General features: G+C 35.4%; 2 protein-coding genes across 6 annotated transcripts; one reads left to right on the top strand and one right to left on the bottom strand.

Moving 5' to 3' along the window:
• Positions 1–7,288: 7,288 nt before the first annotated feature.
• LOC113778248 lies at positions 7,289–20,447 on the top strand. 2 transcript variants are annotated; one of them, XM_027323579.1, is made up of 25 exons: positions 7,289–7,514; positions 10,987–11,114; positions 11,549–11,633; positions 11,850–11,903; positions 12,102–12,193; positions 12,294–12,397; positions 12,685–12,757; positions 13,093–13,492; positions 14,098–14,421; positions 14,500–14,703; positions 15,168–15,263; positions 15,356–15,419; positions 15,836–15,957; positions 16,366–16,612; positions 16,736–16,887; positions 16,987–17,108; positions 17,438–17,561; positions 17,641–17,699; positions 17,905–17,992; positions 18,077–18,263; positions 18,505–18,606; positions 18,881–18,999; positions 19,301–19,360; positions 20,068–20,186; positions 20,273–20,447. In XM_027323579.1, exons 1-24 carry the CDS (start codon positions 7,470–7,472, stop codon positions 20,167–20,169), a joined length of 3,153 nt encoding a protein of 1,050 aa, XP_027179380.1. In that variant the 5' UTR covers positions 7,289–7,469; the 3' UTR covers positions 20,170–20,186; positions 20,273–20,447. The 2 variants fall into 2 exon arrangements, with proteins under 2 accessions (XP_027179380.1, XP_027179379.1); XM_027323578.1 differs by having other exon boundaries at positions 20,068–20,447.
• LOC113778249 (cancer-related nucleoside-triphosphatase homolog) lies at positions 12,504–23,947 on the bottom strand. Of its 4 annotated transcripts, XR_003469242.1 has the most exons (8): positions 23,784–23,947; positions 23,594–23,681; positions 23,403–23,493; positions 22,446–22,530; positions 22,136–22,292; positions 21,684–21,815; positions 12,675–12,738; positions 12,504–12,552 (listed from the first exon to the last, which is right to left on the bottom strand). XR_003469242.1 is itself a non-coding variant. In XM_027323580.1 (7 exons), exons 1-6 carry the CDS (start codon positions 23,829–23,831, stop codon positions 21,700–21,702), a joined length of 585 nt encoding a protein of 194 aa, XP_027179381.1. In that variant the 5' UTR covers positions 23,832–23,947; the 3' UTR covers positions 12,651–12,738; positions 21,684–21,699. The 4 variants fall into 4 exon arrangements, 3 of the variants coding, with proteins under 3 accessions (XP_027179381.1, XP_027179382.1, XP_027179383.1); XM_027323580.1 differs by lacking the exon at positions 12,504–12,552 and having other exon boundaries at positions 12,651–12,738; XM_027323581.1 differs by lacking the exons at positions 12,504–12,552; positions 12,675–12,738 and adding an exon at positions 19,367–19,471.
• Positions 23,948–25,258: the final 1,311 nt, after the last annotated feature.

Here is a 25,258-nt window from a genome sequence, read left to right as displayed (position 1 = left end):
CATTTGCATGCAGGGGTTAGATAATTAACCGCGATTGATTTCAAACTAAAATGTTGAGTGTCGAGTCATAAAATTAACAATATTTTGTTGATCAAATTAGAACATGGAAAAACAATTCATAAATTATCAGGTTTGTGGACAAGTGAAAATGGATTAGTTAGACTGCTAATGATAAAAGAAAAGTCAAACCTGTAAAAAAATTTGATCCCAAATTGTCAGCCATGATTTGCTCCCAATTGGTAGAAGTTCAAGAGCAGTTGTAGACCTGTGGTGCGTTGAAAAACACCTGATTTTCTCTCCCACATCCCCCGGATAGTGATAATGCCGTCAATTAACGGAGTACGTTAGGCTGTCGCTGTCATTGACCTGCCTGAATTGACAATTTTGCTGTCATCCGACTAAGTTGTTGCTTGCAAGGGAATGATTTTAACACTGAGATAAAAAAGAATAAGCAGCTCAGACGTCCGAAACAGTTACTTTTACGTACGACGGCCTCCATTTGGCGCCATATTAAAACGGTCTTAAGTTGCTCTTGGCTTCACGTCTTTGCTTTCCTATAGATAATGCAACAATAAATGAACAAGCAACCAATAAAAAAAACACAGACCTAATTGATTTTCTACAAACTTAGGCCTTGTTTGGATTGCATTTTCTTGGATTTTTTTTGTAGAAAAATTACTGTAGCGATTTAATGTATGTGAGTAAAAAAAGTAATAGAGAATCCAAACCTGGCCTTATATTTTCTTATCAAGGACCAACTAGAATTTTTCCCGTAGAATCGGCTTTAATCTAATAATTAAGTTTTTTTTTTGCACAGATTGGTTAATAATTAAAGTTCAAACTTGAAAAAATAAATTATGGGTTCAAATTCCTTTCTCTCTTGTTACTTCTTTCTTAAATTCCATCCCTCCAACATAGTCTGGATCAGAGAATTTGTAAGAGAATGAAGATAATATTTTAGAGTAGCAATTTCTATTACGTTAAAAATCAAACTAAGTTTAAACAAATATTTTTAATAAGCGCATTAGACGAGTGAATGATAAATGATATAAAGATCGACAGAGTACTTTTTCATTATCCCTAGAAATGTTGTGGACACTTAAAAATAAATTTACTTTTCTTTTTAGTCGCTGATTTCAAAAATATCAAACAGGGTTGTGAAGAAAGTAGGAATTCGAGAGGCACGCCTAGCTAGAGTTCTTCTATTTGATATTTCTGCCATTCTACGGTGAGTTGGTGACTAATAAGAAACCAGCGTATATAATTCATTCAAATGTCAAACAGGCACAAGATTGACACACGGACAACGGGACAAGAGACATCCTAATCTGTCTACACAAGCCCGCACGATCAGCAATAAATGTGATTTCGCTTATGTTACTTAAAAGTTGCAGCTCATAATGCTCTTAACTTCACATTTGATATTGTATAATTATTGGTTGTATTAATTAGTCTAGCCGGAACTTTTAACTTGCAGTTTTGCTTTATTGAGTGATCATGACTTCTAATTACTTTTCAAGAGCTTTCCTATAATTAAGACATTTTTGTGAAATTCCTTTCTTGTTAGTAGTATTTAAGGTGTCAGAACGAGGGATGGGATCCTCCATTTTCGTTTGTAGGAGATGGTGATCAAAGTTTGAATAATGTATTGTCATATGAAGTTGAAGTTGTGTGGAAAAAGAGAAATATTGGTTAATGGTAGTAGTTGGTTTTCGTGCACTAAAATTTGTCCCTCTATTTGGATTCACTAGTTTTTCAATAAAATTTTTAAAAAGTACTTTAAACGATACTTTAAAAAGTCGCCTAAATTTTTTTTAATATCCAAAAAATATCCCAAAAAATATTTTAAAAACTATACTACTCTTAAATATTTTAAAATATACTCTAAAAACTCTGCTACAGTAAAATTTTTCAAAAACACTCCAAAAAATAGTTACCATATAGGCACTTTTTTTTTTCTTTAAATATATTTTAGCAAAAAATGGTAGGATTTAAGAAGCAAGAAAGGGGAAAGGGAAAAAAGGATATGAACCCAAAATTTCTAAGGTTTGGAGTTTTCACTGTAATTATTAGAAGTTCTTTTCAAGTTTTATTGAAACATATAAATAATACATATGAAGAAAGTTAATTATCAACAAAGAATGAGGGATGGATTGGATGGTACCTGGAAAGAGAGTGTAAATGAGAGTTTTCGAATTCAAAATCTCTCACTTACATTAAAAAAATTAAGTATCAACAATAAAAAGTGGAATGTCCTTTTTTTTTATATATTTTAGCAGGAGAAATGTGGGATTTAAATAGCGAAGAGGGAGAAGGGAGATTTCAACCCAAATTCTATAAGTCAATATTTCATATATAATCTAAAATTTCAATATTTCACAAATTAATATTTTAAAGGTTAACTACTTTACATAATTAAGCAACCACATAGGATAGTATAATGGCAATTCCTTTCTTGAAGAACACATAATTAACTACTCAGTTAGCTTGTACACAATTTTAAATTTACACTCAAATTATACAAATTTACACAAAAAAAATTGTAAGAATTATACGAGCCGATTTGAACTGGACAAAAAAAAATTTTGTGAGGTCCGTGATAGGAAAAGGTAGCATTTGCGTCTGTTCACTCAGTGCTTACCTTCATATCCTCCAAAACAAAAACAAAAACAAAAAAAAAAACCTACTACTAATGAGTTAATTATTAGCAATAATATTATTATTTATTAGGAGCCGGACTCTAACATGGAGCTGCCAACTTTCTCTTTCCAAGATGCATGTATTATACACAGAAAGTGAGGGGAAAGTTTGGCGGAGTAAAAGTGAGGAACAAGCAGACAGATCACACATGCATGTTACTATAGACTCAATCGAGGACCCAATCAACCTTAAATTAAAGGGTTGCCATTATTCTTATTCCCTTTTATGCAAGTAGTGTATAAAAGCTGCTCCTACCTTAACACATATGCGTCTAGGTAGAGGCTTGGTGAAAAGCAAAGGCTATGCCCTTACAACTCATGAAGATGATGGCTATGTATGGTGGGGCTTTGAAGTTGTAAAAGCAAAAGCCCATCAAATGATGGAGAATGCGTGCGTCATGTGCATGAAACTGGAAATCTGGAAGCATGAGATTTGAGTGAGAGCTTACAGCTTAGTGACCGAAATCCCATTAATACGGGGTCGTGTCAATGGACCATCAAATGGGGACCAAATAAATCGATACTAAGCTACCTAGAGAATGAATATCATTATCAACACTAATGGTAATAGGCTCATAAATACATTTTTGTTCATCTTTCTTTTAGATACAAGTTATAGGTTTGCTTGTATCCCTTTGTTAAAAGTCCAAATTTATAGTTTTAAGGGGGGGAAAAATGAATCGAGAAAGGTTCTAATGTATGGAATACCCTAAAAGAGTTGTTGTACAAGAGAAAGAAAATCAAATTTTATTTTCATTCGAATTTTTCCAATTTTTCGTTAAATGTTTTCTACACGGGCTTAATTAAGGGATTAAATTAGTAAGATAAGGGATCAAATTGACTAATACCCCAAACATAAGGGACCAAAAAGATCGTTTCCCATCTTTCTTTTGGATACAAATTGTAGTAGGGGTTTTTATCCCTTTTCTTCTTTGATGAATAGAATTTGTAGTTTATGGGAGAAAACATGACTCAATAAAATTCCTAATAACCCAAAAGAATTCTTTTAAAAGAGAAAGAAAATTGACTTCGGTTTCATAAGGAAAAGTAACCATGATTTAAAAAAAAACCCAAATCAATTGTTATTTTTCATTTATATATATATATATATATGCGTGCGTGTAGACATGCACACATATATGATTTTGTGTTTAGATTGCAGATTTTTAAAGAAAAATTATTACGTTTTCCGTGAACACATTTTTCAAACACTTTTTTACCTCACATATATCAAATCGCTGCAATAATTTTTCTACAAAAAGTTCAGAAAAATGCAATCCAAACAAAGCTTGGCTGAAAAATTTATGAGCTACTCCCAGTCTCTTAATGATTAAGTTCGGTTGGGATATGATGAGAGTGGTAAAGCTACTTCTGACTAGTCAAGTTTATGAATCACATGCAAACTCACAGACTTGTGCTTCTCATAAGAAGATCTCCTTAATGCTAAAAAGATAATCAAGATTCTGTCCATGTCAGACGAGGAGTTCCCAATATATTTCTCACTGCTTCAGGAGGATCTATTTCCACTTCAATATTGTGAAGTTGAAGCCTAAATTGTTTGCCTCACAGGTCAAATACTACAATGACTTCCAATAGACCCAATACTCTGATCTCAATTTTTTTTCTCTCAATAAGAAATAGTGAGCAACATTTTTGAGCATACAGGTGGAGATATATAATTCCCTATACAAAGAAATTAAATAGGCCCAAACCCAAAGTGACAAAATTGAACTTGAATGTGAGAACTGTTGGTCTCAAAATTTCATATTGATCTCTTGCAACCGGTAGCCTATGAACTTGAATATGTAGTCGGTAGTTTGATTACTGGTGACTAAATCAAGCTTTAACCAAAACATAGAGAAATGGTTTCCCTTGTTGGGCCGCATGCTACATCTGTCCGTGAACTACATTTAAGTTTCTGCGAGCCCAACCTCCCGGACGTTTCTCCACGCTTGCCAGTCCGGCATACTCAAGGCAACACTTCGCTCCTTCCGTAAACGAAGCCCAATCATCTTTTGAGGCCCATAAGGAAGACACCAGCACAACCTCTCCTCACTTTTTTTTTTTTTTTGTCAAAAAAAAAGGACCTGGCCCTACTTCAGGCTCCAACCCTTATTCGGGTTGTTGGGTTACCCCATTTTCGTTACTGGGACTCGAACCGGTGACCTACGGGATACTACCGCATGTGGTCACTGGCTGAGCTACCCAGGAAGGGCACAACCTCTCCTCACTAGCAAGTTGAAATTTTCCTCAGCACTCAAGGCCGAAGTTATAAAATAAAATTTAAAAAAAACGAGTTTAACGTACTTGTGACGATTTTTCCTTCGAAAGAAGAGAGAGAAAGCTGGTAGTAATTAGAGTCCACGTGCTGCTCTCTAATTTGTACAATGTAGAATCATTGAAGAATAACCTGTGGCTCTATCCAGCTGCAGAAATAATTTTGACTGGGTGGTCCACTCTCCAGGGACTCGCCAAACGTTTGGTAAAGCCAGCCCACAGCTGCCTGCCACGTATCTTCTTCTTTTTTTATGACCAGACGTCAACAGCAGGTAGTTTAACGTATTTCTACTTCTGCTCTAACCTACATTGAGAGGGAAGACAGATACCCAACATAGTTTAGAGAAACCGATTGATCATACGAATATACCATGCACGTTATAAATTTAGAAGAAACTATGTATAGTAATATATTAATAAAAAATAAAATTTGAATTTTTGATCTTTCATTCTATTAATAAAATTTAAAGCCTTTAATGATGACGAACCGTCCAAAGGATCGTTGGTTGCTTGCAACATATCTATATGTGCTAAAATACGGATGATTGAACCCATTGTCATTTTTGCCATGTTACGTAGATTTAGACCTTCAGAATGTACAACCATGATTTTCTTGGCTTCTTCTGTCCGTACCCCAACATTTTTGGGCATGGTTTCTTGTTATTTGGATTTTTAGGATCGGCCTTGTTAAAATCTGGATTCATTATTATTTGAAATTGTATAGATAACAAGTGATCATTTCTATCGATTGATTACAAAAAAGGTGATTAAAAATTGTGGAAAATGCTAGACTTTCTATAAGCAATTGTCAAAATAAAAGGAAATAAAATGAAAAGAGCAAATAGACAAGGTACAAGTGAGTTAATATTTTTTATGTCAAACATGAGTACTATATGGAAAGAAGCTAGGGAAACAACATGACTTTTTAAATAGGTGAAAGCAAGGTTCTTAAAATGGTTGTGATTTGCGAAAAGATAAAGCTTCAACAGGTGAAAGCAAGATTCTCATTTGCCCATGAAAGCAGTAATTTTGGAAGAGGGAGGATAGGATATCTGATATGATATGATATGGATATGGATATGGATGATTGCGCCATTAATAAAAGAATACTCAAGAAAAGTAAAACAATCTTTAAGTAAAATATCTGGTTTATACTGTATGATATATGGGGTTGGCCCAAGGACAAAAGAAAATTACAATAATGGAGACAACTCTTTGGAAGTGTAATTCAATAAAACAATTCAAATGAAATGGAAGTATGGAACAATCTTTTTTTTTTTTTTGCTTTTTTGTGAAGGAGTATGGAACAATCTTCAACAGGGGATGTTTAGTTAATCAATTTTTCCTGCCTAACCTCTAAACCAGCATCTTATTAGTAATACGCAGAATGAAAAAATATAAATCTAGTTTGTGAAGACTTGGCCTTTGTGGTAGGAGCAATGCTCGTGTTCTTTTGCTAGTTGAAGGGCCGTTGGCAGAAAATTTTATATAACCACCTTAAGCCTCGCCGAACCTCTCAACGTGAAGGTTTTGGAATAGAATGAGTCTCATCTTCCTCTAAACTTTTATCAAATCACTGGGAGTTTTCCAACATCTCAGCGTCTTTAAATCTTAATCATTATGGGGTTTTTAATCCAATTTGAATAAGGAAAGTTTTCCATACACTCTTTTGGTTACTAAGAAAAATATTGAGAAAGTATAGAAAGTTAGTGACAATTAGTAGTAGTTATTGAAATTTGTGTGAGTAACCAGCTATTTTCCTTCAAAATCCTACAAATTTTTTAAGGCACAAAATAGAGGAAAGTAGGAAAATGCCAAAAAAAAAAAATCAACATTCGTAATTTCGTACCAACCAAAACATATAAAGAAAAAGATAAAAGGTAAGCCCACTTGGGTTTTTTTTTAATTTTTATAAAAAAATGTATTATATGATTTGGTGTACATAAGATAAAAAAAGTAATTCACAGAATGGGTAAAAATTTTTGAGGAAAAAGGCAATCTATGAGCAAGACTATCCTTCACTTTCCCACACTTTTCCCTTCAAACAAACGCTGCCTTAGTTTACCTTCTTCTTTTGTCGTTTCCAACAGCGGTTGGTAAGAAAAGAAACATGAAATCGCACCGTCCAAATCTATGTGCCTCTCTCTTTCTCTCTCGCAAGTATCGGACAAACTCAATCATCAGCCACGTGTCCCAATCCAAAACCATCTTTGATCAATTAGGCTGTCCGCTTGTCTACTTAAATAAAAGAAACAAATAACCAAAGCTGAAACTGTATTAAATCGTCTTTCTCCCTCACTCTCTTCTCACGCTCTCCTTCTCTCAAACTTTCATTTCCTCGGCGGTTTCTCTCCATTCTCCAAGTCCAAGTTAAGAGAGACAAAAAAAAAAAAAAAAGCGGAGGCTTCAATTTCCTAACTTCGTAAATTTATCAAGCTTATCTTCATCGTTAATATTTCCGTTTCATCCTGATAGATATATTTATTTGTAGACATGTTTGTGAAGAAGCTTGTGGAGAAGGCTTCTTTCGTGAAGAAGGTAAGTTTTTGCTTCATTTCCTAATTTATATGCAAATTATCTGATATTTGGAGGATTTGACATTTTTCATTTGTAGAAACTGCAAAAAGTTTTAATAATAAAGGATATTTTGCTGGAGCTATTTTAGGCGAATTTGAATGCTAATTTTTGAACTTTAATCAGCATTCTGCAACTGCTAGTACAGTGATTTGAAACTTTCGTCTCTGCAAACTGCAAAATGACGTCGTTTCATAGTTTGAAGTGCCTATGTTGTTTTTTTATTTTTGTTACTCACTGGAGTAGTTTTCCATCAGAATGCTCTGTTTTCGAGGAGCTCGGAATCGTATGCTTGAGTTTGAATTCCGGTCATTCTGCTTCTCTGTTGATTTGTATGTTTAATTTTAATTATCATTATATATTTGTTGAATACTGAAACCAATAAAAGCTACGGTGTGATCACTCTTCGATAATTCTGAATTTTGTAATGAATTGTTTATTTAGAAGGTCCCAATACATTAGCTTGTTTGAACCGTAGTAGTACAAAAAAAGTGTAAAGTAGTTACTATAAAATGGTTTCAATATGCCTGAAATTGAGCTCTTCTGGACATTCCAGATCACGAATTATATATAGACTGAGAATCCGCTCATGATCTTGTTCATACTCGGTAGCTTTTTGGCTGGACCTATCATAACGTGTTTGTGGAAAAGAATCATCTTCATATTGAAGTTACCGATTCGGGATTAAATAGGTTTAAATTACTATAGATTTTTTTTTTTTGGGTACGATTTATTCAAGGCTTTGATCACATGACAGTGATGTGCGCATCCTATGACGGTGACAAGATATTAAGTATCTCATTAAAATACATAAATTGAACTGCAACTTTCAATGTGATTAACGAACACTTAGGTGTCCAGGATAATGATGGGCGTGAAAAAGCACAAACCACGAAAACAACCAGAGAATTGCGAATTTAGTTGTTTTAGTGCATTTTTTTTAATTTAGCAATTTGGGCAGTTAAAGTTAAAAGTATGTAGTCACGTAAAGACGTGTATTATCCATTTCGGTTAAGATAAAGGTTTGTGTGCCCGGTGCTGACTGTAAAGTTTACTAAATGAAATGTCATCACGACCTTTTGTTTTGGTATGCGACACTAAGGCAAGATATAGAATTTACATTGTTTAATTTTTGGTGCCTTCTTCTTTTTTCAACTAATTTGCTCGCTTTATGGTGACAATCAATTGGTTGTATTATTTTTTGACCGTGTAAAGACGATTGGGAAGTTAAAAGTCGTTTACATCTTAATCTCTGCTACGTGTTACTTTTGAAGCTACTGGACTAGGATAATTATCCAAAGACATCCGGCCCCAATGTTTTTAACTTTTTTTTTTTTCACCCTCCCCCTCTCCTTTCCACATTTTAATCCTGAATTTGACAATAGAAAGCACCTTGGAATAAATGACCTCAACAATTCCACGTGTTTAACTTACTTGGCTTACCTTGGTTCCGTCTTAAAGTTTTTTGAGGCATACGTCCTTGTTTGTTTCCCCTTGACCGAAAGAACAAGGAGGAAATGAACAAGCATATATAATATTGTTTTTTTTATGCCGGATGTGATCAATTATTGGAGGTAAACATTGGGTCAAAGCTGTATTTGGCCGTTATTGACATCTCATGTTGACAACTTCTACATATGCTTGTCATTGTTGTTTAAGATGGGATTCTATGTGGGGAGGGGCCGGTAGATGGAGTGAAGCGGCAAAAGCATGGGATGCCGGTAATTATGAGTGATAAGAGTGATGCTATAGGGGAAGAGTTGTTTTCTTTTATGCGTTAATTTATCCCTGCATGTTATGTTAAAAGTGATTTCACCGTCAAATTGTTTCTTTCTCGTAGCCAAAAATCAGCAATAGGAGTTAGAATTTAAGCATGCACTTGCCCACTTAGCAGGGAGTGTGGGCAATTGTAAATAAAACAACTTGGAATAGTCGAAACCATAAGTTGGCCAACTGGGATAAAGTTAAGAAAAAACAAGAAAAAGAATTTTTGTGGTCAAGGTATTAAATATTCCAGATTACTATATGGGTCTTCATAAAGAGATCGTCGTAACTGTTTTTCTCTCTTTGGCTTCTACTTGCTTTCGTCTTCTTTTCCTTACTAACCCAATGCTTTTGGTGAGAATAAATGATTTTTTTTGGCCAACTGGGATAAAGTTGAGAAAAACCAAGAAAAAGAATTTTCGTGGTCAAGGCATTAAATATTCCATATTACTATACTTTCTTTCGTCTTCTTTTCCTTAGTAACCCAACGCTTCTGGTGAGAATGAATGATTTTTGTTTTTTTGGATCAAGTACACATGACAGCTGCACTAAGCTGAGAATATAATAAATTTTATAGAGAAATCTTCCTTCGGTTCCGTGAGCATGTGATGGACGGTGGAAGAAATTAAAGCCACCAACGTGCAAATTGTATCCTAAGACCACCGGTATGTTTAAGAGGCTCCACAATCACCAATTCGGGTCTGCCGTGGTCCCCTTGTGCTGTTAAGCCCATACGCAAGACTCAAGACCCAGATGAACTAAGCCAACAGTTTCCTTAGGAATTATTGGATTAGTAAATAGTAATCCATTTAGTATGAAGTTTAGTCACGTGAGTCGTATGTAGAAGAAAGGCAAATACCGTGGCAACATATTCATTAAGAATACTAAGTGATGTCCAATTATTGGTGATATGTATGGAATATTATTGCTGCTGGTAATCACTCGAAATAGAAAAGGATAGCTGCCCCCCACTTAGGGGCACCAGGTATTTAGCCTTTAGCAAATCAATAGGAGCATGATTACATAGATAACTTTCTGATCTGCATGATATTGAATTGCAATTCTAGCAATCAAGCAAATTAACTTGGGAATTAATCTAGCATTTGATTTGAGGATGCTTTTCCGTATGACAATGCAAACTATGCAATTTCAAATTGAATGATGTATAAAGTAGGAACCTAAAAGTACGTTTTTTTTTTTTTACCATTTTCTATTTTGTATTCTCAATGATCCATTTTTTGGTCATGATGTTCAAGTACAAAAAAACTATTCTTGACAAATTCTGTAGATGCATATTTCTTGAATAGCATAATGGAACAATTAGCCACTATTTATGGTAGTGCTAAAGTAGAGCAAAGGATTGATAATAAAAGTAATAATGGATGCTTTTGCATTTTGAATTTTAGGTTTTTCCTTTCTCTTTATAGTCTCGTTGTGATTGCATATGAATTTTGAGAAAGAAATTGTCATAATATATGCTATTGTGGTACCAGGTAGTAATTCTTTTTATTATTTGGTGAAGAATAAAAAGTTAGAGATCCATGAAATTCTCTATCATCTGACAGTTATGAATGTTTAGTATAGATGCCCAGTTCACTTTTGCCTAGTAGCGACTTATAAGGTAGGAAATATACCAGTTATCTTGTTTTGATCTTTTTTATGCTTGTTGCAGCCTGGAGGGACAGATGGTTTGAAACCTGAAGATGTAGATCCCCGCTTGATTTTCCATTATGGCATCCCATCAGGAGCTAATTTGTTTGCTTACAATAATACTAAAAAGATTTTAGCTATTTCAGTTGGGTGAGTCTCTGTTACAATGATGAGATGAATCAATCATTTAGACCACTCATGGAAATTTAGCTTCCGTTCTTTCTACTTGACAGAATTTCACCGTCATGGTTCACTTGTGTTTCTCGAATGTGTCATTCATTTACTGACCGATTAAATCTACTAATGCTTTTACTTTTTAAACATTTTGAGTGTGAAAATACACAAATGCGTTTGATTTAGTACTATAATAAGTTTATGTGGGACAATGGATTTGCAGATTTCCGCATGATATTATCCTTGCAAACCTCGTTATTCTGAAGAGTTCATCTTTTCTTGTACTTGACATTTGATGTCCAGCATTAGGCTAGAAGATCCCAAATTGCACCATTAGCCCATTATAGTGATGCTTGACTTGTCACGTCTGAGTCTGTTACTAATTAAATCAATTGTCATAATATTTGCAGGGATGGTCGGATTAAATTATTTGGGAAAAATGGCAGCCAGGCCTTGTTGGAATCTCCTGAATTGTTGCCAAGCAAATTTCTGCAGGTAGTCCACCTATAGCGTGCTTTTCAGCTTTCATAATTTTTTCCGACTGTGGTGAGAGATATTGATCATTGACGTTGCTATTAGAACCATGAGTATGTATATCTATTGGCCCTCCAGCATGTGTTCTACTTCATGTGATAATTTACATGAACCGATCCTTTCCCCTGGTTTGGAAAGTGTTGCAACTTATTTTGACCTATATTTCTTGTCGTGCAGTTCATCGAGAACCAAGAAATCCTTGTAAACACAAATTCCAATAATCACATTGAGGCAAGTTGACCAATTTTGAGATCCTTTACAAGTTGTTTTGCTTTTGTCTGGTAAAGCTTTAAGAGATTATCAAGTCAGGAGAAACTTTGGTTCTGCTTGTAGGCTGTTTCTTTTCCTGTATTTCCTTTGTTGATAGTAACTTGCAATCTTTACTAGTTTAAGCAGTACGTAGTCTTTACTAGTTTAAGCACTATGTAGGTCTGGGATCTAGAAAAGAGGTGCTTGTCTTATATTTATGACTTCAAAAAGGAAATCACCTCTTGTACATCCATGTTTCATGCTCCATACATGTAAGTTATACAACGTTCGATGCAACTCAGTAGTTAATAGCATACCTTATCAATAGCTTAAGACTCTAGTTGATCTAAAGATTATAAATGTATATGGCAGGTATTTTGGAGATTCTGCTGGTAATGTTTCCGTTTTCAAGGTTAATCAAGAGACAACTATTATAGAGCAGATGAAGTACCATATACCACTCTCAGCATCCCACGGTGAGAGAATAACAGTTTCTTTGATATAGTACTACATACTTTTTTGTCTACTTTCTCAGATTTTTACAGTGTTATAGTCATATGTATACATATATATTTTTTTTGGTTTTGTGGTTATGAATATTTGAGATTGGCCAATGGAGGAAAAAGACTACCTGAGAGTGGGAAAACAAAGTAATCAACAATTAATTTAGTCAGCTACATAGAGGAATTAACAATACCTTGTAGTGAGAGAAGATGCAACAGCATCTATCATGCACAAATCCTGATGACTCACCTTCCTACAGGGAAGTCAGGTCAAGTTCCTGCTGATATTGCCGTCATTCATATACTGCCTCAACCTACAGCGGAAAGTAAGAGGTACCATTTTGTTCGTTCAAATGCCGTAGCAAAGTAATTACTTACATGCATAAGGCAGCATCTAATCATAAAATTCAGAATAGAAAAAACAAAGAGAGTTAACGTCATCCTTCACTGTGAGTGCTCTTTCCGCAAGTATCGTTATCTGCATCCATTTGTATAATTCCTTTCTAAATTGTATATCAGGTAAGGTTATTTCACCAGAAACACAAGTAGCTGTAAGAAGTAGAATTTGATATGGAAATAGACAAACTGATTTACTTTACTCTTGGACTCTCATTATTTTGTCAACTTCTCTGTGGGCTTTTTTCCCCAACAATTTGATTTTGATGCAGGGTTCTTATCATTTATACTGATGGTTTTATGACATTATGGGACATCCAAGATAGCAAAGCCATTTTCACGGCTGGTGGGACAACATTGCAAGCAACATCCCATGAAACAAAGAAAGTGACTGCAGCAACTTGGGCTTGCCCATTTGGAAGCAAAGTAGTTGTGGGATACAGCAATGGAGAGATTTTCATGTGGAGTATTCCAGCTCCTTTGCACTCAAAAGTTGAACAAACAAAAGAGAAGGACCCTTATGCTCAAAATGGTCCAGTTATTAAACTAAATCTTGGATACAAACTGGACAAAATACCTATTGCAAAGTTAAGGTGGGATCATGCAGATGGAAAAGCAAGTCGATTATATGTTATAGGAAGCTCTGACTATGCTTCAGCAAACTTGCTACAAGTAACATTTCCTTTTCTTTCATTTTTTTTTCTTTTTTTTGGGGTATCCAATGTCCTTTCTGAAAATTGTGATTTCACAAGTTATTATAAGAGTCTTTGTCTTACTCATAAAGGTGTATACTTGAGTTTTCATTAATAGCAAATTTAAAGCACGGGGATGCTGCCATTGCGTGGTCTTGAATATAGGATTTCTTCTTAAGTGCTCATGTCGTTACCAGTAAACAAAAATTTGACTTCCATTGTGACAGCAGGGAAGTCATGCAAAAACATTTTCAGTTCATCAGACTATTTAGCTTTCGACTTAATCTACTGCACTCTCAGTTGTCAATATGGGACAACACTAGTCAATGACAAGTCGTACTAATTTCAATATTTCTGTTGAGTAAAAGCATAAATTTCTCCACACCTGTTGTGGAGGGTCCTTGTCAATATAATAGTAAGGCATCTTGTTATCCCAAAGTTAACTATGAGAGTCAGTGAACCATGTTGAACCCACAACTTTTGTTCTGAAGGATTCTCTAATTCTGGACTCATTTGATGATTATGTTAGCTCTCCTGTTAGTTGATTTTATTTAATTTTTGAACTAACTTGGTGCTAATCTGCAGGTAGTTCTACTCAATGATACTATTGAATCCCGTACAATCAAATTGGGGCTCCATACCCACGAATCTCCTATTGATCTGGAGATAGTATCGAGCTTTAATCCACAATGCAAGCAAAAGAACAACTCTCTCCTTTTGCTTGGAAAGTCAGGTCATATATACACCTATGACGATTACCTCATTGAAAGGTACCTATTACAGTGCCAATCCAAGTCCTCCCCATCACTTCCAAAGGAGATAAAGGTGAAATTGCCATTTGCTGATACAAGTATCACAGTCGCAAGATTCGTGCAAGATAACCCACATCTCCTATACTTGAAGGATCAGGTAGTGACTGAGTTATGTTACTTCTTTTTCTCCTCCTTGCTTAATTTTCAACAATTTGACTTCTTTGAAAATGTTTAGGACTATGATTCACTAGCAAAAGACATATTACCACTTTTTCCATTTGAGACAATACAAAAAGATGGAACGAGCTCAAACTCAACACAACCTAGGGGGCTTTCAAAGGCGAAGAACTTATATATAACTGGACATGACAATGGAGCCATAAGAATATGGGATGTTTCTTGCCCACTCATGCGTCCAATTCTATCAGTAACTCAGCAGGTAATTTCATACAGTATATGATACTTCTGCTTTCAGTTTAGATTCCTTCAAGAAGATAGTCAAGTGCCCCTCTTGTTTTCCTTTCCCCTTCTGGGGAAGCAGTAAGTTGATGGATCAGTTTGAGAAATAACCCTTGGTTGGCAGGAGGAGCCAAACCTCCGACATTCCTCACTTGTTCCGTCAACTATGAAGTGCTATTTGACAATTCCTGTTATTACAAAGAGTTTGTATCTCTTTATTCTATATGCCTTACAGAAGGGTGTGCCCTCCAAATTTCAATCATAGAAGAAGTTTTTCAACTAAACTTCAATGAATCATCATGTTTAACATCTGCAGATGGGCTTGACATGTAACTGCTGAGAACGTCGGACTGCTTTACTTTTTTCTTCTTTCAACATTATAATGTATTTCATCTCCTCTCTCCTCTAGCTTTTCTTAATTCCAAAGCGACTGATCATATGCAGAGTGAGGAAGATACTTCTCTAAGTGGTGTACCACTGACAGCACTGTATTGCACTAGTGATTTACAGATCTTTGTTTCTGGCGATCAAGGTGGACTGGTAAAGTCTTTTTGTTCATGAAATTGACAGAAGAAAGATATCCACTTTTGTTTTCATGTTGATTCTAAGCTTTCATCATGCACTTTATGCAGATACGGATGTATAAATTTAAACCTGAGCTTTTTGCCCCAGAAACCAGTTTCTTGTCCCTGCAAGGTATTAGAGATGTTGCTGGGAATATTTTTAGCTGAATCTTTTGTCATGTCATACATTGTAGGTTTGAACTAGAGAAACCATTCTAATATACCTCAGTAGAAGAAAACATCAGTCTACACGTCCCAAACATTTACCACAAAGCAGCTTCCTTCACAATGGCCTAGGAGCCATTATGTCATCAAATCTAAGTTGCTTGTTAAAGATTCTAATTTGTAAATTGCATGCTGGAAAAAATTTCAACAGAAATGGCAAATTCTACCTAACTGTTTTTGTTTTTTTACTAGGCCCATGAGTTTATTTGATCCATAAGCTGTATATTTAGTCAAATTCGTCTTCATTCATGCTCACTCCAACTGTACTTGAGCTTCCAAAAATCACACATATCATCTAACGATTTTGCATGTGCTCATTGCCAGGAGTTTCAAAGAAGGGGAGCGTCATCCAGAGTATTAAACTTCTGCAGGTTAATGGAGCTGTACTTTTCATAAACTCAAGCCAGAATGCTAAATATCTTGCAGTTGGGACAGATCAAGGATATGTATGCTTTCCTCTCCTATATTCAGATTATTGGCATCTAATTTTGAATATTTACATTGTTGTCTATAGTTCCTCAGAATTTATGAATGGATAAAGAGTATGGTTTACTTATTTTGTATGGTAAATGTGTGAGGAGGAGTTGCATGATGGATGATAACGGGGATAAGTTTGAGACTTTCTGACTTAGAATATGAACGGTGCACTGGACTTGGGTGTGCTAGTAACAGTGACCACCCTTTAGACGAATAACACTATCAGGAAGAATGTACTGTATACTTTTACTCATTTAATGCATAATGATTAGGAAAGATTTTGATTAATTCAGATATATTTTTGTCATTATTTTTTAACTATGTAAATGAAGATGCTAACTTTTCTTCTTTTTTTTTTGTTTTAACGTCTTAAACAGGTTTGCCTGATTAATCTTGAGGGACGGACTTTGTTGTATGAGAGACATTTTGCAAGTGAACTCAGTACAGGAATAATCTCTTTGCAATCTGTAACTTGCAGCTTGCATGGTTTTGAAAAGAATGTTTTGGTTGCTGCAACTAAGGATTCTTCTGTGGTAGCACTCGAGACTGAATCAGGAAATACTCTCAACACTAACATGATACGTCCTAAGAAACCTTCTAGAGCTTTGTACATGCAGATTTTGGGTAATTTGTTATTAAGTTTTTTCTTTCTTTTGTTCCTGTTTTCCTTGAGATGTTGCTCAGCTCATGGCAGCATTTAAAATCAGTCAAGTTTTATCTCTTTCCTTCCCTGTGAAATCTTTACAGATGGACTGGAGGTATCTGGTAGGTGTCCTAACACATCAGAAAGGACAGAAACTATCAAGGGGAATTCTGACAGTCTACAATCAAAGCAACAAGTAGTGGTGGTTTGCTCTGAGAAAGCTGTTTATGTCTACTCCTTGGTTCACATTCTACAGGTTAGAAAACATGTCATCATTAGGTACATGTAACGCATGGAGAAAGTACTTGATCTGCTTTCCTCTGATCTTTGGCAAATGTTGTTTTTGTTTGTTTAGGGTATTAAGAAGGTGCACAATAAGAAGAAGTTCCATTCCTCTTCTTGTTGCTGGGCATCAATTCTTGAAAGTCCTGGTTCAGGGTTGATTCTTCTATTTTCGAGTGGAAAGATCGAGATCAGGTGTTTCTTCTTTCTAATTCTGCTCCATCAATTACTCTAGTTACATTAGTTGTGTACATGAATACCATCCTTGTTCCACAGTCAGTTGGCATAATGGCTATGAACTTTACCTGCAATATTGAATACTTGCAGTTGATTGAGAGAGGATGTATCAATTTTGCTGCTAGGATAAGTTATTTTGTTGCTCTAATTGTTACTTTTGGAAATAGTTGTACACGTATGAGAAGGAAAAGAGTGGTTTCTACTAAATTGCATATATGAAGTTGTAATGTTTTCCAAGTTCTGATTGACATGTCTAGATCACGAAATACTTATGTACTTAAATTCAGATCCTTGCCAGAATTATCTCTTCTAAAGGAAACTTCTGTGAGAGGCGTCAGACCTTCAATTCCAAAGCAGAACTCAATTTCTAACACTTTAGTGTGCTTCTCAGTCAACGGTGACATGGTTTTGGTATATTAATATCTCTAAGCTGCTTCAGTTGTTTGATATTCTATACCTCATTCAAGATTATAACGCCACAATTTTGCAGGTGGAAGGTGATCAGGAAGCATTTTTTATCTCAGTATCACTCCAAAAGGATATCTACAGGTAAAAGGCATTACTGACTCCGGGAATGATTACTAATGCCTATTCTGTTCGCTTTAATCTAACCTCCACACTGTTAGAATATGGGAATGATTCCGTATGGCAGTAGTAGGAAGTACTTTCTGACCTCCCATGTATAAAATGTGGGGAAATCAAACAGGCTGATCTGTGGTGATTTTCCTTTGTGATGATCTCATCTGCTATCTAGGTTTCTGGATGATGCTTCCCAAGTCCATTCACATGACCTAATGGTTGTACAAGAATCCTCGCACATCATTCATAAAGAAAAGAAGAAGGTACACATTTTGAAACTACCTGAACTGCCCCAAGACTGTTAAGTGTAGAAACTGAACCACTGTCTGTCAAACTTGGAGCAACAGGGTTTATTCGGATCTGTTATTAAAGATATTAAGGGGACTAAAGCAAAGAGCGAGACAGATGTTGAAGTTGAAGATGCAAAAGAAAGTATTGAAGCATTGTCTACTATCTTCTCAGTTGCTAACTTTCCGGAAGAAGTAGATAGTGAAGAAAAGAGTGCGGGCAAAGATGACACTGATCTGGACATAGGTACTTCCTTTAAACTATTTTATTAATATGCCTCTTCTCAAGGAAAAAGCTAATTTGTACCAACACCAGCGGCTGTTGAATACATTAGTTCGACACTGGTGCTTTTGAGTTTATTTCTGCTGTGCCTTATTCACAATTTTGTCCTTTATGAACATCTAGTTTGCTCTTTGTTGTGTGCATGTTTTGTTACACTGAGTCATTAACGCAACCAACCATAATCACATGTTTTGCACTTGAAAAGATGATATTGACATTGAAGATCCTGGTGAGAAGCAGAAAGGATATGGAGTAATGGCAGCTCTAAACAAACAGAATTTGGCAGATACGTTTCAGACATTTAAAGGTTAGTCTGCCTGTGATTTCAGGATGAACGTCTTTCTTTACTTGTTGCTTTTTTCTTAGTTTCATGCATTATGTCACGACTATAGTCATCTAGGATTGTAAGGACTTTTATTCCAAGATTGTAGCCTACAAGGTTAAAGTACATCTCACATCACTTCTGAGTGAATTCCCTTTTTAATCTGTCCAGTTTGCCATCCTATTGTTGTCGCAGATGAGTGTTAACTTTTGTATATATTTCTAGTAAGACAATGGCGTTCATTATCTTCAATTTGCAGGCAGATTTAAACATATGAAGGTAAAGACCGATAAAAAGTCAACAAATGAAGTGATGCAAGACGAGAAGGGTGATTCTGTTGACCAGATAAAGAAAAAGTATGGATACACATCCACTGGTGTAAGTATCCATAGTTAAAATATGCTGCTAAATAATGATGCTTGATAAACTTGTCATTGTCAGATACTTAGATTTTGGATGATAATGACAATGAAGAATACTAGAATCATGGGGCCTTCAACTGCTAATAAATCACAGATTTTTGTATAAGCTGAAATTTGATTTTCACCAAGGTGAAAATGATTGAAGAAAGTAGAAGAATTTTCTTGCCTTGGGACAATAAGCTGCATATAGCTATTTTCGAAGTACCAAAAAAGGTGCATCAAAACCTAAAACGTTCTCTTTCCTTCTTTCTGTGCAGGAACCGTGTGTTGCAACTGTTGCGAAAACAAAGCTGACTGAGAATTTGAAGAAGTTGCAGGTATTGTCTCACTGTCCCTCCTTTCAATATTCACACAGGCCTTTACTAGATTGTAGAGAGGATCAAATGAAGGCTGAGATAGCCTGCGAGCCTTTCATGGTTAACCGATTCCTATGAAAAAGCAAAAAGACTATTGTTTAGTAATACAAGTTAGTTCTTACATAGACAGGCCTTAAGTTGCTTAAAATAGAAAATGGCATTCTCTATTTTCCGTTAATCTATCTCAAGAGAAAAACATTTCAATCTAAAGATATCTAGTCTTTTCATTATAAATGTTGCACTAAAACCACATTATAGTAAATAATTCTCGAGCTTTTGCAAATTGCTCAAATTCTTTAGTAATGGACTCTTCTCATAAATTCAGGTCGTTATATTTCCTTAAACATCAATATATCGAAATTGGTAGCATTACTTATATCACTAAATCTTCTCTTGCGGAATTCCTAAAACAGTCTCAGATGAGATATTCCTGACTATACCTTTCTGCCAAGAGAACCTTTAAAGGATCATCTTCCCTTATACCAAATAATTTTTAGATGATTTAGATTATGGAGAACTGTTGACAAATGAAGATATTACAAGCTTAGTTTCAATAGAATGGTTTGGTGCCAAAACAGGTCACCTTTAATCCCAACAATCTGAAACCTGTTTAACGCAAGCATCTAGGATTTAACCAGAAACTAAGACAAATTTGTTTTATCATGCAGGGGATAGGTTTGAAATCTTCCGAGATGCAGGACACCGCCAGATCGTTTTCTTCTATGGCCAAAGAAGTTTTGCGATTTACTGAAAATGACAAACGAAGTTGATCCTTTCTAATCATTTGGTAAATATATTTTACCAAAGTGTTGGATTATTTTTTCTATTTTCCAACCTTCCATTTGTTTTTCACTAGTTCTTTTGCTTGTACAGCCATTCTAATTTGTTAAAAACCCTGACCAAGGAGTGCGCTGCTTGTATTTGTTGAAATGGTTTACCTAGGTAGATTTTTGGGTCAATTGTATTTATATGCATTTTTTTCTACAGAAATGAATATCTTTTTCCTGTAAATTAATGAGGATTATATTTTTCTTTTTTACTTTCTAAAGGTTCACTGTTTTGTCACGTAAACTGAACTTTATTTGGACCATTTGGTCTACCCTGAAGAACCATACCAGCCAAAATACGCTAAATCCTCAAATTTCATTACTTCCCTTCTTTAGAATTGTTTTTTAACATCTCTCAGCTTTCATATGAACTCAAATCATTTCAAGCCCATGGGCACCTATTGTGGCTGTGGTATTGAAAATGAAATTGCTGGGCTCCAATGGGTTCCTTAATCAGTCAATCATCAAATAACGACATGCCAGGCATATATGTCAAAAGACATGCTGTACTGATGTAGTTTCTCGAATGGCGGGGTACCTCTTAAAGCAATCAAACTTTGTTCGGCTCCAATGCCAAATTACAGCTAGAACGCCAAAAAGCTATAGTTTTGGTGACGGTATGATGACAATTATGCTTAAAGAGAAAAGGCGATTTCAGGCCCAAGTGAGTGACACAAAGATACCAAAATAAATTATAGAAAAGGCAAGTCAAACTTGAAATCAAGTGCCAAATGAACAAAAAGCAAAAAGGAACGCTTTCTCACCTCTCCCATTTCTGATTCAAACTGACAAAGGCTTTCCTATACCCAAGCTTTCTAAAAGGTTTCTTAGCAGTAATAGTAAAACAGCAAGAAAAACAACAGCAGAAACTAGTTACACTCCCTCAAAAAGAGAGAAGGATACTTGAACTAGTAATTCCAATCTCCACCAACACACCAGAAAGTTGCTCTCCGAGTCAAACTACTACACGGAGTAGAAGTACAAAGAAAAGCATCCGCATACTTTTACGAAAACTTGGCAGTTGCTGATACTTCCATTTTTCCAATACTTTACAAAAATAGATACCAGTTTGATCTTACATAAAGCTTTTCTAAGAAGAAGATAGTATGCAAGGCAATAAAAACTGAATGAACCTCAATTAATTACTACAGAATCACATCTGAAAAATTTTATAAAAATTTTCCCAGGACAACAGTTGGCTTATGCATTTTCAGCAACCACATACATGGCTATCTCAAACAAAAGACCCTCGAGGCAGGAAGCACATTGGAAGAGTATCCAGCACACAATATGGTTTATGCATTTAATGCAGATGGAATAATTTAAGGCATAAAATTGCTTTATCAGCTAAGTGAATGCTTCTGTCATACTCCACACAAAGAAATAATTCCAAAACAAAAGAAGCAGCTAAAGAAAATATCTTCAAAATTTTAAGTGTGTACTGGCAGTATGAGTACCGTAATGTCAAGACATCTACAGCTTAGGTAGCAAGTCTGTCAGATGGGAATAGATCTGCTCTTTCATGGCATCTCTGTTATTTTTACTCAACGTAAAAACAGTAGCACCAGGTTCATTTCTCAACCTTGCAACTGTAAATTTACAGACAGCATAGTTATGCTTCAATAACAAAGAGATGCATTAATCAATTTAGTTCTGGCCAAAAAGTGCTACTATTTCTTTCCCACCTTTTTAATTTTTTAAGATGAAAGATGGAAAGACTCGTCTTACGGTTTTACAGATTCTAAGCCCATTCAATATGCCTATTAGGTTTATCATCTGAAGAAAAATAGCACCAATATTTGGGCTTCAAGTATGATTAAAATCAATAGATAATTGATTCCAGCAATGAGCTCCAAATAGGTGGTGCATGCAACTATAGTAAAATAGTTAGAGGTCCACAAACACAAACCTCCAGGTATATCTCTGCCAGATTTTGGTATGGGAATAGAAGCCAAGAGTGGAATATTTGACTGCAGGACTCTTAGTACAGCAGGAAAGAAAAAGGAACTGCACAGCTCCATCTTACCAACTTCATCAATGATAAAAAGTTCAGTATCTTCCTTGACCTATGAAACAAAAATCATCGTCATAAAAATTCCATCAATTAGTAAACAGAGTTTTTTAGAATGCAAGCAAACTTAACAAATGAATCAAACCTAAAGATCTAATGAAAAAATAAATACAAGTTTAAATCTGGATTTGACAGTTATTTAAGCCACCTGCAACTCTGGCAACGCTAGTGATTCAAAGGAAGCCACATCTACTCTGTACCTCCCTACGGTAGGCCATCTAAGAGACTCAGCGCTGCCATGGAAAAATAAGGACAAAAGAATGCCAAAAAAAATTCAAATCACCATTACCACCCACTCCACGTCAGAAACATGACAACATTCCAAAAGACAAAGCAGGAAAACAAATGGCTTGATCATCTAACCAAAGACAGCTAATTCAAAAGAAAATGCGGAACAGAGTTGAAAATGACAAAGCCAAACTGCAGATCCATCTAATGCCAGAGTCAGTCAAAAGATATAACTAGAGAAACAATCTTCAGTAACCTATCAGGTTCTCTACCATTCTTCCCTTGAATCCACTTTAAGAAGATTGGAAGTCAGCATTACTTCACTACTTAAAAATTCGCGAACATTGGACAAAGTCTCAAACCACAACCAAAGAGCCACAGAGAGAAAGAAACAGTGAAATTAACAGCCGCATCACTTGAATGTTTCCAAAACTTACTAAACATGTCTTGTTTGAGCAAACACAATACAATTCTCAATCACCTGCACACACCTCTTCACAGGAATAAACAACAAATTCTCAGCCAAAATCAGAAGAAATAGAAGAAGGAGCTAAACAAGGTCACCTACTCAATTTAAATTTCTAAATTTAACAAAAACTTCGAGCTAATAAGAATTTAAAACAATATTCATGCTAATACAGAAGTAATGAAGTATCTTACACTAATTTTATCCAGAAGCTCGCATTACTTATTCAAAGAATTCAACTAATTGATGCAGACAAAACAAAAACATAGCAATGAGCCTGATCAACTGCTTCTCTCCACTTCAGAGAAAAAATCAAATATGACATACGGTTCATCTCAAACAATGACGAGAAAATGTCACGGTAACTAAGCAGTAAAAACGAAAACGAGAAAAAAAATGACGAAATAATACCTGGAGATTTTGTTGGAAGCGAGAGGACCAGTACGTCCATCGAGTGTCACCACTTCAAAGCCTACTCTCTCACTTCCTTCTCTTATTTCACCTTTTTTCAATTCAAATATTCATTTCGACTAGGTTTTTCAAATGCTACGTTTTTTCCTCGAAATAAGAATAAGAAATATAGATAGAGAGAGAGCGCTTACGAGTATAGAAACCTTGAACCTTCAAGTTTGGGTAAGCAGTTTTTAGGCTTTCCAACACTCGAATTATGAGTGTCGTCTTCCCTACGCCCTGCGGACAAAAATTCACCAATTATTCAACATCATAAAACTTATCTAGAAAAAAAAAAAAAAAAAAAATGCATTGAGAGCTTTGGAAATGAGTATAAACTACCGGAGGACCGGTAACGAGAAAACATTTCGCCGGAGCAGCCGCTGCCATATCTCCTCTTCTCCTCCGACGCTGCCTCACTACTCTCTTTCTTCCTCTTCGCTCTCGCAGGTTTTTAAAACTCTCTCACTCTACTTTTTGAAGCGAAATTTAGACCAACGACGTAGTTTTGGCGCTCTTTTCGAATACTCGAGCCTAGTTGCTAGCTGGGTGCGGACTTTATACATTGTGGGCTAGAGTTTTGGCTCGAGAAGTTTCAAGTGTGATCAACTTAATTAACGAAAATCTTTTCCAAAAAAAATTAATTAACTAAACTCGGTCGAAATGAATATTTGTATGGAGTATATGTAAACTCATAGTACTTTAATTTGATGAAAAGTGCTAGTATAACTTTTTATTGTGAAACATAACTTTGTTTTTTTTATCAACAGCGAGTTCTAAATCAAATAACTCCTCACACTTTACTACTCAATCTAACCCTTTTCCAAAGAACACGTGATAGATATATTGCTAAAACAAAGTCTAATTTGAAGATGAGAGTAATTAGTAAAACGGCTGTTTTCTCTCTGTTTCTTGACTAAGAAAAGTGAAAATAATTATGGTGAAAAGAAGCTTCGTGGGAAATGGGAAAGATGCCACTTATACAAGTGCACGGCAAAGGAGAAGAACTTGGCAATCAATTATTGAACAGAAAAATAAATAGAGAAATTAACAATGGTTCCATCTTCCATGTGCCAAAATGCACACAAAAGACAGATCCATTCTTGAGCCTCAACCTCTCCACTGCGGAGAGGGAGAAGGAATAATACTCCAATTAATGAACATACAGAAAAAAAAATAAAATATGAAAGGCACATGGACCCAACAGTACAATATGCCAAAGATATTTGTCATCCAATCGTTGAATTTGCCAAGGGGCCTGGCGTTCAATATCTTCCCATTGGCCAATGAATATCTTTTCGCCCCAAGTGGTGAAAACCAATTGACTTTTCAGACTTTTCTTTATCAAACGGATTTTTCAGGAGAGCCCATAGAATTTCGTTGCGTGCAAGGTTTTCCAGGTTAAACACCGTACTGGGCAATCCCGAATCTTTATTAAATTGAAAAGGACAAATAGGTACGCTACAGCACTAAAAAGTAAGGGCAATTGGAATTGAAATACAAAATATTGCTGGCATTACAGTTAGAAAATTGAATTGCCAGACCAGGGGATGTGATCCTAACAAAAGCAATATAGGAATCAAAAAAAAAAAAAAAAAAACAAGCAAAGGCAACTCGAACGCAGAGAATTAAGCAGCAGTGTACAAGTACTTCTGATTTTGAAAGGATGCAAACAAACATAAACTCTCAATTTACAAAAACATTACAACAATTTTAATTTTTTAAAATTATCCTTTTATGCATTAACGTGTAATTATTTTTTTTAGTATCCTCTCAATGTAACTTGCAAGAAGAATTGGCCAATGTAACAGGTAGAG

This window comes from Coffea eugenioides, chromosome 7, assembly GCF_003713205.1.
Source record: "Coffea eugenioides isolate CCC68of chromosome 7, Ceug_1.0, whole genome shotgun sequence".
Classification (NCBI taxonomy): domain Eukaryota; kingdom Viridiplantae; phylum Streptophyta; class Magnoliopsida; order Gentianales; family Rubiaceae; genus Coffea; species Coffea eugenioides.
This window is presented reverse-complemented; position numbering and strand designations above follow the sequence as displayed.